Below are 12624 nucleotides of genomic sequence, written 5' to 3'. Positions count from 1 at the left end.
GGGAAATTTTCTACACCCACTTGTCTGTTTCTGCCCTTCAAAACAACACTTCTGAAAAGGAGCCATACTTATCTTATCCACCGCTTACGTCTTTTGCAGCTCGCAACCCGCAAGTGGATCCTCCATTTGCAAATTTTATTTTCGCATTAAGGCTAACTAAATACCCCCTCTCTCATGTACTAAATTACGAGAATACCATCTTGTTTTACAACACAGCTGAATGCACCCACTTTACCCAAATGACTTATACGCCCTCTTAATCTTTTGAGTCTCTAACCAAGCTGCCGACATACTTATTTTTTTCTCAATGGTGCAAAATATCTCTAAGAATCAACTTAATTAAATACTTCTTAATAGTTATGAAAGAATAAAGATAAATGTAGAGGTAGGTAATGCAAATTTTTTTTTACGAATAACCAATTGATTACATGGAATTTGAGAAGATGATTTGATTCAATTAGATAAACTATGATCCGGACTAATTTTGCATGAAAAATATTCTCACAAACATAGATTTAGGAATTTTAAGGACTCAACAAGAGACTTAATTTTAAGAATTGTTCTAAATTGATTTCGTTAGACATTATGTAAAAAACTATGTTGATGTGGCAATGTGTAAAAAGGCTTTGATTTTTTTTCTTGAGAAACAATGAAAAATAAAAAAATAAAAAATCAATGGTTTTTTACACATTACTACATCAACACAATGTTGAGCGTAGTGTCTAACGAAGTCGTTTCAGCATTTACCTAATTCAAAAGACAAAAGTAACCTCAACATTAATATAGAGCAAATTCAACTAGGAGACACCAAAAATACCTACATAAAATCAAGGACAAATGTTGTTCCAAACAATCTATATGTAAATAAAGTGCAATTCCTAGCAATGGTATAGCTCATAATGTAGTTGAGAAAACTCATGAGACTTAATATAGTAGCATTTAGAATTTGTGTTTCATTATTTTCTTGATCTTTATGTGTGAGTCTATCAGATTTATTAGAATACATTTATTAGATATTTTGAGAGAGAGAGAGAGAGAGAGTCACACTGAATTTCTTGCAATTGGAGGATAAATTCATTTGCTTCACTAATAGTAATAGACTCAATTTAGATGGTCACTTCTCAAGGAAGAGTTACACATAGTGTAAAGTTAACAGATGCATTTTCTCATCATATATTAATTTTGTGATTAATATAATCAAATCATCATGTATTTTATATAATAAAATATTAACAATTCTTTTAAAAATAAATATATATATATAAATTATATAATTTAAATTAAGTAAAAATAATTATGTCAAATATACGATTCTTTTGATTATCATAATACATAATGTATTAATAGGTGCCACCACACTGGATGAAGAGTACTAAAAGAATTGTTGAAGAAAAATATCATAGAAAAGGTTTCGAACAAATAAAAGATCCACAGATACTATGTCAATATCAAACATGAGGAGAGCTTTGAAAACAAAACTCGATCGCTCATAAACGCACATCGCTGTCTGATAAGCTATGGTTGAGATGGCTATTATTCATGGTCATTTTGTACTTCCCTGAGGACAAATGTGTAAATTACCATTAAGGTCCCAAATCAGGGCTAGTTTAGTAACTTTGTTCCAGCTTTATCGATTTTTAAATATTTTAATATTTTAATATTTTATTCCATAAGAACTTATATTTAGCTACCTTTCCAAGCCAACCATCTCTCATGAACCCAAAACCTTTTTCAAAGAGAGACAGAGAGAGAGAGAGAGAGATGCCTTCAACAGCTTCAAAACCATCTCTGCAACTCCACAGACTCAGTACCACTACCACCACCACCACCACAATCTGCCACAAACAACCCCTCACACACCGAGTCCCTCTATCATGCGCCACCCCAGTACCTGACACGGTGGCACGTCAGCACTCACACGTGGTGGGCCCCAACCAGTGCTGCTCTTCTGTCATCCAAACCATCTCTGCACCAGTCTCCACCGTATGGTCCGTCGTCCGCCGCTTCGATAATCCACAAGCCTATAAACACTTCCTTAAAAGCTGCCACGTCATCGTTGGAGATGGTGATGTTGGCAGTTTGAGAGAGGTCCACGTGGTCTCCGGACTTCCTGCTGCCACAAGCACCGAACGCCTCGAGATTCTCGATGAAGATCGTCATGTACTCAGCTTCAGTGTTATTGGCGGGGACCATCGCCTCGAGAACTACCGATCCGTTACGACACTCCACACTTCATCAAACGGTTCTGGAACCGTAGTTGTTGAATCGTATGTCGTTAATATCCCACCAGGTAATACTAAGGAGGATACTTGTGTGTTTGTCGACACAATTGTACGGTGCAACCTCCAATCACTGGCACATATCGCTGAGAAATCAAACAAATGTAACATATCGTTTTCATAAATCTTCGTTTTGTGATTTTGAGATGTGTGTCGATCAGATCATACTTCCAAGTTCAAAGAAGAGTGTCTTATGGGTTATGAAAATTTCGTCTCTAATGACGTCAGGAGGAATGTAGCACCTTGTTTTTCCGAGATTATCGTATCGGTACCGAAAAGCAATGTTAGTGTCACCATCACCCCATCAATGTTTTTTACAAGTTAGACCATTGTGAATTCCACCTTGTTGAATCATATTGAAATTTGAAGGGGGCATTTTATTGCATGGGTTATACTTCAATATCACTGAAATTGTTTTTTTATTTATTTATTATTATTCTAAAAATCTGATTATTGTCCATAATCTGACTCTAGAATCTAATATTTGTTTGGTTTGGATTATAAAAACGATTATCTAAAAGTAACTTTTTTTTCCCCCTTATACGCATATGGTATTTTGCACCCCAATTCTAGAAATAGGTTTAACAAAAATGAGATTATTATTTTAGATTCTGAAATCAATTTCTTGGAATAGTGCCATCGATCGAGACTGTGAATTTTGATAATTAGTTTCCATTTTTATAATCTAGAATCAGAATATAATCACACTGCAAGTACTAAGCCTGTAGGCCAACTTCATTCAAATCCATTTAATATAAATTAATTTAATTGAAACCATTACCACTTTAATAAGGAAATGGTTTTCATGCCTGCCTTAGCCATTAAGTAATAGAGTCGTGATAATATGACTCACTTTTATCCTTCGTTTCAAGGTACATAAGGATAGATCTTTATGATTTTATATGATTCTGTGAAGGGAGCGTACAAATAGTATACTAAAAAGTGAGTCAAGGATTTAAAATAAATAAATAAATAAATAAAACGTTCTTCAAGTTAATCGACAATATTGTGGAGTATGACGTGCATATCGATAAAATGATCAATTTGAGTATCTTTACCTTTCAATTCAAAAGTTGTATTTTTATTTTATTTAATTTCATGGGTTTTGTTAACGTAAGGGCACACATTAAAGTATATTAAATACACTTTGTAATTTGGATTTCTTACCAAAATTATCCTTTAAAATTTTTATTTATTAATCAAATACCCTCAAATGCTTATTTCCAAAGGTGTATTTAATGCACCTTAACGTGTGTCCTTAGGTTAGATGTTAACAAGACCTTTCATTTCATTTGATTTTATTTTTGACCTTGTACATTAAGTGAGTTCTTGAGATTTTTAAATAATTTTCCTTCATGTTATTAGTTGTGAAAAAAAAAATGAAATAAAAATAAAAAAGATTTCGACCCCATAGTCCATGCTTGAGTAGGATACATGTTGTAATAAAATATATTTATTTGGGTGATGGAATCAATGGCCGCTCTGCAGCTAGACATTAATAACACATTTTTTTTTAAGGAAAGAAATGCAAGTTGTGTGTGTGTGTGCGCGCGCGTCTCTCTCTTTCTTGGTTTAGCTTGCAAGTGGGCTTTATAAGTAAAGAGCTTCAATGATCCTTGTGGTCTCTCTTGTTTATATTTGAATGCTTTCACGCCGCCCATTTTTAAGTGTTTTGGGTATATTGTTTCTTTCCCTTTCATTGAACCCACCACACAAGCCTATTTCACCATCATAGCTCTCTAACCATTCATGAATTACTATTTTTCATTTATGTTTTTATTTTCAGTGAAATTTCAACAAATCCTTATTCCAGATATTTGGGTTGACTAAATAAATCTTGTTCCCCACTCCATTCTTGCCATAGCAAGTCTTTTGCCAATGAGAGTGAGTTTTTATTAGCTTTCACTTTCTTCTTCACATTTGTGGGTGGAATAAGAAGAATCCTTCCTTTAATCTTTGTTCCTCTCTTGACTTATTAAGTAGAAATTTTGGCAAAGTCAAAAGATTAAATATTGAGAAACTTGTGTAGTTTTTTATTCGAACTTATCAGTTAATCTGGTCGAGGATGACATCAGATTGTATTTGGTAGTTTTACATTGTCGTATTTTACAAATCCAATATAAATAAAGTAAATTTATTGTATTTTTTGCACCATGTCTATGTTTAGATAAATTTGCTAAATTTCGATACAGGCTTACAGCTAATATGTGATAGAGAATAATGTGCATGAGATACACTATATCAATGCTATGGTGTATCTCATCACATTTCTTGCAAATCTTAGATTTGCATCAATTAGGATTAATTAGAGATATTATATTGGGTTGATTGATTCTGTTTTCATATTCATGGATATTTCGAATTTATATAAACTCTATGAGATATGTAATCACTATCCAAGAATTCTCAATTTTTGATAAGTCAGAAGTATGTTATATAGTAAGATTTAATGTAAGTTGAAAAAAAGGATAATTTAAGTTATTTTTATTTTATAAAATGGAAACGCTCAACACTCCCAGTGTTAGGATTTTAATATTAACCACTGGCCTCTACACTTGATGGCAAGCTTCATATGGCAATCCTTGATTTTTCTTCCCCAAAACTCATTGGCTTCAACCTCTCCAAAACCCTCTCTTTTTTATTCTTTTATACATGGCATGGTATCTCCACACCCTCACACCCTTTGTGGTAGAACTAGTCCCTACGATTGCAGAGTCCAAACCTAACAAAAGTTTCCCAACGTGCAACAAAGTAAGAGACCACCCAATTTCAAACAAACGATTACAAAGAGCAAACTCTTGCCACTAGTCTTACCGTTGAGCCAACCCCTCGGGGGTTAAACCCTATCTCCTTCTTAAGGTTTGCAAGTAAAACAATATAGGATCTTGAGGTCGAAGACAAGGATAAAATGTTAAAAAAATTGTCGTGGACAAGTCAAAAGATTGCAATACATTGTGTGGTCCCGATGATTGGAGTAGTGCAATTTATGGACTTCAATGAACTTTTAGGGAATGCTGGATATGAGGATCACCCTATCCCAATCAAGAATAATTCTACTCCATTTTGAGGGTAAACCATCTTTGGTGGAAGATGAAGTTTCAGGTGTTCAAAAATCAAGTTAAGGGGAACTCAAACTTGTTAATTCCATTAAAGCTGACAACAATGAAGATTACATATTGGATTAGACCTAACCAGCTATAGATGTAATCCTGCATCCAAAGTCTCCGATGTGGGACTAAACTCAACATGCCCCCGCACGTGTAGGCCGGACTGGGGCAAAGCACATGGAGATATGAACTGGGTGACGTGGAGGAGAGAAAGGCCCACTCTGATACCATGATAAATTTGGGGGTCCAACTCAAAACCAATTGGCAATGAATGGAGAGGCCCAGGAGCTTATAAGGAGAGAGAAGGTAATGAGTGGCCGATGTGGGACTAAAACGACATGGATATCCACATTTAGAAAACAGAGGTTGCTGATGTTGAACATATATGATCAAATGGAACAGAAGTCAGGGAACAGCCAATCAAGTTTACTTTGACCTCTTCTCTCTGATGAGACCCATTTTTCTATAATAAGCAAATCATATACAAAATCTAAAGTGTTTACAGTTAATTTCATTACCAGCAAATATTTTTGACAGAAAAAGTTTGATTACAAATTCCAAATTGGAGTAAAGCAATTACCTCCACTGTTGAGCAAAATCACCAGACTAAGTACATCACCTTATCCCAGATTCCCACCAAGTATATCACCAAAACTGGAATTGTTTCACGACAATGGCACTGCCGTCTATTGTGGTGCAGGAAGATTTAAACCACTTGATGTCCCCAGGAGTAATGAATTTTAACACTGTATTTCCTGCAAATGTATCGACAAGAAATAGTGAGCCCTGACATGTAGAAAGGTAGATAATGATCTTTACAAAAGAATCCATCTATTTCTATAAATTACAACCCAAATGAATTTGAAGAAACGACAAGATAAACGAACTCTCATTTGACATGACAATTTAATACAACAACAAAACAAAGGATTATTTTCATACGCATTGTACCTTATCAATTCATATAGTGGTCTTCAAATATAATCAACAATTTGAAGTTCATTAAATGTGTCGCTCTTGCACCTTATAACTCTTGCTTTATTGTCGATTATTTCTAGAACCTGATCAACAGAATCGAAGTTAAACCCTATCACTTTCAGCACCATTAATAACTAGGAAGCAACAAAAATGTAAATAATAGACAGGAGGATCTTCTCCTTCTAGTGTTTCTCCTTCAAAGAAAACCCAAGAAGATGATAAGAGAGAGATGTTGGGAGTTCCTTTATTTTTATTTGGCACATTATATTTAATTTCATTAATCAGTGTGTTAGAATGAAAGTTGATGTGATAGTAGATATTATAAAAAACTGCCCAAGAAAATATATAGTTTATGACCATCTAACCGGGTCTGAGTTTGGCACGAGAGATATGATAGGAAGAAGTTAGACCTAACCCAACCAAGTGCACCACATTTGTGGTAGATTCAGCATACTCTTCTAGTCCACCCAGCTTGACTCGTGAAAAAACTTTGAAGTGCCCATCCCGCTTCAAAATTTCAGTACAACCCTATCCTTTGGATTACACATGGTATGTCCAAGGAGGCATCCCAAATATTAACCAAAAAGCAGGGACGTGAAATAAACACAAAAAGCCACGTGTCATGTTACAAGGGGGGTTCCTCCAAAATTTTGAAGTGGCCTGGCTGCTTGTATTACTGTTATTCTTAAGTAGGTGCAGAGAAATTCTAGCTTACCTCAGGTCTTGAATTAAGGACCCCACTGGACATTCCCACATTGGTACGCCATATGCTACAACTGTATTTACTGCAGTGCAACACCCAAAACCAAATAGCTGATCCACGAGACAAATGCAAGTCTAAAATAGGCTGTAAAAACTGATACTTTATGGTATATGTATTTAAACATGAGGACAGGCACTCTGGGATGACACAACAGGTGGCGTTTCCAGCACAGACAGGGTCTTCAAAGGTAGTTGAAACCAAATGGCCCACCTCTCCACTTGAAAAGTTTCAGCATGGTAGTCATCTTCCACGTGGCTAAAATGCAGAATTTCCATTTTTTTTTCTCTTTTTTACTACCTTTTGTTCCAAGATAATAGAAATATCAAGCATCTGCTTTTTGTTGAGGAGAATAGAGAAACTCACAGAGTCTAAGGGTAAGTTTGGCAGGGCAGCATCTACATGGCTGATCTGGAGGGTCCTCTATCAGATGGACAGTTCAGATTCACCTCACCAGCCCTCCATGTGAAAGAGAAACCTGCCTTAGCCGGTAAAAAAGTCTGTTGTGATACCCCAGAATACCTTTCGCTTACAAATATATAAGAGATCTTGAAGCCTTATCAGTAGTTTGTCCAAATAAAAGCTCCAGAAAAAACGCTCATTGTACCTGTTTATTCCAGAAGTTTGAGGAGTATGGCCGACTACCATAGCCTTAGCACCTACTGCTTCCAATGTCTTTTCAAGAATGGAACATATCTGATGGGCAGATACATTTGGTTTAGGAGACCATAGAGTTATATAATGGAATGTTCAAAGGTAAGACTTTAATTATGATGAGGGTAAATCAAATAAGTACATATTAAACAACTAAATGGAATAGCTGACATATAAACAATGCCCATTCTCCTCGGAAACTAGCCTAGACAACCATTTTCATGGTTGATAGTATTTTTATGTGCTTTACATCCTGTTTTCATTTGTTTTGACATTACTTTTATCAAGTAAAGGAGACCAAACCTCCCCTTCTCCGTTTGATCTCTTTTCTTTTATTCTTCCTCAAACTCTCATTGCTATCCTTGAAACAAACCGAATATTGAACAATGCATGGAGTGAAGGAAAAAAAAAACATGGTGAATCAAAATTGACTCGGCACTCTTTTGCATGAATATGCCTACATATTGGAAAACTCATGTTTGGTACAGACAAAATTTAAGTTCACTCAACCAAGTTCTCAGCCAACTTATTTTCATTTTTTTCTAATAAAAATATTTATAAAAAAAACTAGAATCCCTTTGTGAAGACTGAAAAAAGAACATGAGATTCTTCAACATTGGGACGGTAATCTAATAAAAAGAAAATGAAGCACATAATTCCAGTGACTTGCCTGGTGAATCTGATAGTCTTCCATGTCTTCAACGTCTCTTGAATACAAGCGGTTCCAAACAACACTATCATAGCCTCGGGTGGCTATGAAAGGGAGTCCAAGACCACTATCATCATTCTCATTGAAACCTTTCATCCATTGAGATACTTCCTTGTTCATCCTCTCTATTCCATATGCAACTGCAGAAATAACAACACATCCTATCAGCCATCATGGAAGAGGTAGATGAAACGTCTGACATATAAGGTAAAAATTGAGGATGAAAAACTATCAGTAACAAAGTAAATTCATTCAGTAAATAATTCAAGTTTTACCATGATGAGGGAGGAGACCACCATGACAGAAAACCCAATCATCAACTTTAAGAACAACAGCATGTTGTGCCAACTCACATGCCAATGGAGCCCCTGGCCTTAAAAGGGTTGATCTCGCAGTCACCCCCTTTTGCCTCTGTCCTAATATTTGGATAAATTTATTAGAGTAATTATCAAAAATCTCAAAAGGATTCATAAAATGCTACAAGACATGTATAAAAAGGTGGAACATTTATTCCTATCTCCTGTTTACTTCGAAAAAAAAAAAGTGGCGTCTTAGATATATAAAATAGTTTAATGTTCTTAATAATGAAGAAAATGTTTTAAACAAATATAAAAATCCAAGAAAAACAAAGTCTGCTGATACCTTCAGTAGGTTCCATGGGCCCCAATAACTCTGAGACGTCCTACGATTTTCTTTCCACCTTTCAGACACACTTATCCAACCAATAAAAGCTTCATCCCAGTTATCTTCATAATCATCCAAGTATTCCAAAAAGTTCAAACATTCTTCAAATGCTCCTGGATCAACATATCTGAAATCCCCTTCTACATTCATGGTTTCATGATTTCCATTTACCTATAAAGCATAAAACAAAATCACCAAATCTAGAGCGAGGCCTTTACCAGTGAAAGCAGAAATGATCCAAACAGGTGAAAACAGATATGCAGACACTAGTACCAATAAAAGGCATGTTTTTAGATAGAATTTAATGGAGGAATAGTATTTATTTTTCCAAACCCAAATTTTTGAGATGAGGCTTCGATTATGATGACGAAGTAGTGATCAAATGACGTCCAAAAATAAAGATGGTTTTCCAACTTAGGGAACCTCATAGAGGTGTGATTTCACTAATTTGTGTGTGATTGATGGTGAGAGGGCACTTCCTTTCCTACCTCTCTATACTATGTTGCTTCCACAAAAAAAAGTTATCTATTAAGCAAGAAAATTAAATAGTCAAACATGACATACTACCCATGTGTTGTAGTCTCTAGCAAAGTATTTGTTTACAAGCTATCACCGAAAAAGAAAACACTATAGTGTACCATGTTCAAGAAACTGTCCTGAAATCTAAATTCCAATTGTAAGCACAAACCTGAAAGACTGCTCCACCTTTAGTTTTTGCTTGAATATTCAATGAATGCAATAAGGATAAAATAGCTATTTCATCTTCACCTCGATCAAGAATATCTCCAAGTTGAATCAATACCTAGGATACACAGAAAACAGATTACTATTTGCATGTTTCAACTCAAATTGAGCACACTACATTTTAATCCAAGAGTCAAGTTTAAAACTATCTGTTATACAGTACTACATAAATCTATCATAAATAATATATATATATATATATATATATATATATATATAATAACATAAAGGAAGAAGCTTCCTTCACTTCAAACAAAACAAGTTAAAGTGGTATGGCTACTATTTTAAATAACATAGTGAAGACTCAAGAAATCATTTGTAGATATCAAAAGATGAAATGGACTACCAAAAAGATGACAAAGGAGTGGGATTTTATCAATCATTAGTTTCTTTACCCAATTAAGGGAAGACAACTTGTCCGAAAGTGTGCAATCTAGTTCTCGATCTATTTGTAGAGATTGGATCAAGAAACTTTACTGAACTGTGGACTTGACAACCCAGACTACCCAGCAGAAATTTCAAAAAACATTTAAAACAACAGAAACTTCTTAATGAAAATATTTTAAGAAAAAAAAATTTTATTTACTTTGGTAAGTTGGCGGTTATTAAATGTTTTACTCATTCTACAATTCAGGGCACCACCCTATTGAGAAATGAGTTCAATCCCCTATCTCCCTGTGATTTTTTAGGCTGTTGACCTACAAACTCTTGAACAAATCGATTAGTGAAGTGATGTTTACAATTAAGTAAAACCTTGAGGAAAGGAACATCTTCAACATAGGTGGCTAAATTGGTGTCCAACCTTAGAGTAAGTCCAACGGGGATATCCAAAATCACTAACCATAATGAGTAACCATGTGCTTATGGATAGTCATTTTGAATATTCAAGGGGTATGTACTCCAACTGTGCTACCCAAAATAACTATCCATAAAAATTTCAATATCTTTTAAATTCAACCCAAGATGGAGATGGATAGTGCATTGGAGAACCCTACTATCCAAAATGACTCTCCAAAATAATAAATTGGGGTCATGAAATTTTTGGAGCCAAAAAATGGAGACTCCAAACTAGCTACCCATAATAGAGAGTGAAAATCCCACGACACAAAATGGACAGTGGGATGGGTAGTGCGTTGGAGACCCTTGTTTTGGATTTCACTCTCCAAAATGGCAGTTGAGAGGGGATTGAGAGTGGGATAGGGAGCGCGTTGGAGTTGCTCTTACTCATATAATAGAAACACTAACACAAACTAGTAAACATGATTCACATGGAGGGGCAGTGTAACCATCATCATTATGTAAAAATGGCATACCGTCTCTTCACCAATCCATGAATCCTGACCATCTGAACTCAAGACGCCAGCCATCTCAAGTGCACATCTTGCTTGTGCAAGGTCACCATGCAAATCTCCAACTAAACATGTGCAAAGCAGTTATAGACAAAACAGTAAAAAATGTAAAACCCATTATACATAAACAGTTCCAACTAAATATTAACAAAGCAGTTAGATGAATAGTGAAGTATTCACACTCAAACATGATAAACAATTAGGCATGCAACATATAATAATCAATTTTCATATTTCTTATAAATAACTAAAAAGAACATAGTCCCAAGAACTTCATTAGTGTGATAGAACATACACATGGCGTGCCTATCCAACCAAAATAATGGATAATTGATCCAATTGGAGAGGTAGAAGATCATGTACTATAAGAAGAGCTACAGCTTAGACTATCTTATTATTTCCCAATAAAAAAAAATAACAATTTTGAGATAAAATTCAATCAAAACTAATAAACAAAAAAAGAACATAAACATGCACTTGTATTAATAATTACAAATAGTGAATTAGAGCAAGAACACCGCAACTTTATTGTTGAAATTGTTTTAAAGAATCAAAAAACAAGATATAGAGTGCAAAATAGCAAAAATGAATAAATGGGTACTGGTCAAAGCTCACCAGCAACGATTCGACGATCAGGAGCAGAGACGAAAGTGGGGGGATTTCCACGAACAATGATGGGCTTCAAGCCTCCATGGAGAAGAGAAGTTTCCGAGAGTTTGCGAGATTGAGAGGGAGGAGGGAGAGGTGATGAATTGAGAGAGAAGGAAGCCATGTCTCTTCCTTGCATTCTCCTCTGTTTTAAATATTTTTCTTTTTTCCATTTGAGAACAGGGTACCTCAGCCAAGTGTTTTCGATCCACTCTTCTTTTTCTGGAGATTCTTCGATTTTTTATAATCGCCCCCTATAAAATGGCTAATACTAGTGTGAACTCCCTCCTAATTCCTAAGTACAACTTTTTATTTCCTTTGACTCTTTTCTCAAATAGCTGACTGAAATTAAATGTCGAAAATCTCCCTCCCTCATTATGAAAAAGAATTAGATATTCTATTGGCACACTAACTATTATTTATGAGACCCAATCATTAAATTAAAGGAGAAATCTAAGGTTAAGGGTATAAACCATTCTCATTATTATTTTTTAGCTTCAATTCACCTTCTCTTTTTCTAGTGTAAGAGCCTATATTTTGATTTCTAACTTTCATCCATAGCTCAAAGAAAGTTATGAGTGAGGGAGAGAGAGAAATAAACACCAAGAATTGAGAGAGGAAGATATAAAGATCATAGCTAATGGTGTGGTTGTATTTATATTTGGTGTGTTATTACATACAGTTATGTTAGTTGGACTAGGGAGCGCCACAA

The 12624-nt window shown here is 35.0% G+C and overlaps 2 protein-coding genes across 3 annotated transcripts; one reads left to right on the top strand and one right to left on the bottom strand.

Annotated features, from left to right (window-relative positions):
* Positions 1 to 1700: 1700 nt before the first annotated feature.
* Positions 1701 to 2679, top strand: LOC147399432 (abscisic acid receptor PYL4-like). Its single transcript, XM_086444794.1, has one exon. It carries the CDS (start codon positions 1714 to 1716, stop codon positions 2401 to 2403), a length of 690 nt encoding a protein of 229 aa, XP_086300920.1. The 5' UTR covers positions 1701 to 1713; the 3' UTR covers positions 2404 to 2679.
* A 3132-nt stretch (positions 2680 to 5811) lies between these two features.
* On the bottom strand, positions 5812 to 12108 carry SLP1 (Calcineurin-like metallo-phosphoesterase superfamily protein). Of its 2 annotated transcripts, none has more exons than XM_086444793.1 (10): positions 11880 to 12106; positions 11229 to 11329; positions 9860 to 9973; positions 9130 to 9342; positions 8763 to 8898; positions 8449 to 8627; positions 7732 to 7820; positions 7080 to 7149; positions 6338 to 6447; positions 5812 to 6141 (listed from the first exon to the last, which is right to left on the bottom strand). In XM_086444793.1, exons 1-9 carry the CDS (start codon positions 12049 to 12051, stop codon positions 6361 to 6363), a joined length of 1161 nt encoding a protein of 386 aa, XP_086300919.1. In that variant the 5' UTR covers positions 12052 to 12106; the 3' UTR covers positions 5812 to 6141; positions 6338 to 6360. The 2 variants fall into 2 exon arrangements, 1 of the variants encoding a protein (XP_086300919.1); XR_015179061.1 differs by lacking the exon at positions 5812 to 6141 and adding an exon at positions 7491 to 7602 and having other exon boundaries at positions 6376 to 6447; positions 11880 to 12108.
* Positions 12109 to 12624: the final 516 nt, after the last annotated feature.

Source organism: Akebia trifoliata, chromosome 6 (assembly GCF_017979445.1).
Source record: "Akebia trifoliata isolate Shusen 1 chromosome 6, ASM1797944v1, whole genome shotgun sequence".
In the NCBI taxonomy this organism is placed as follows: domain Eukaryota; kingdom Viridiplantae; phylum Streptophyta; class Magnoliopsida; order Ranunculales; family Lardizabalaceae; genus Akebia; species Akebia trifoliata.
The sequence above is the reverse complement of the archived record's forward strand: the minus strand, read 5'-3'. Positions and strand labels throughout refer to the sequence as shown.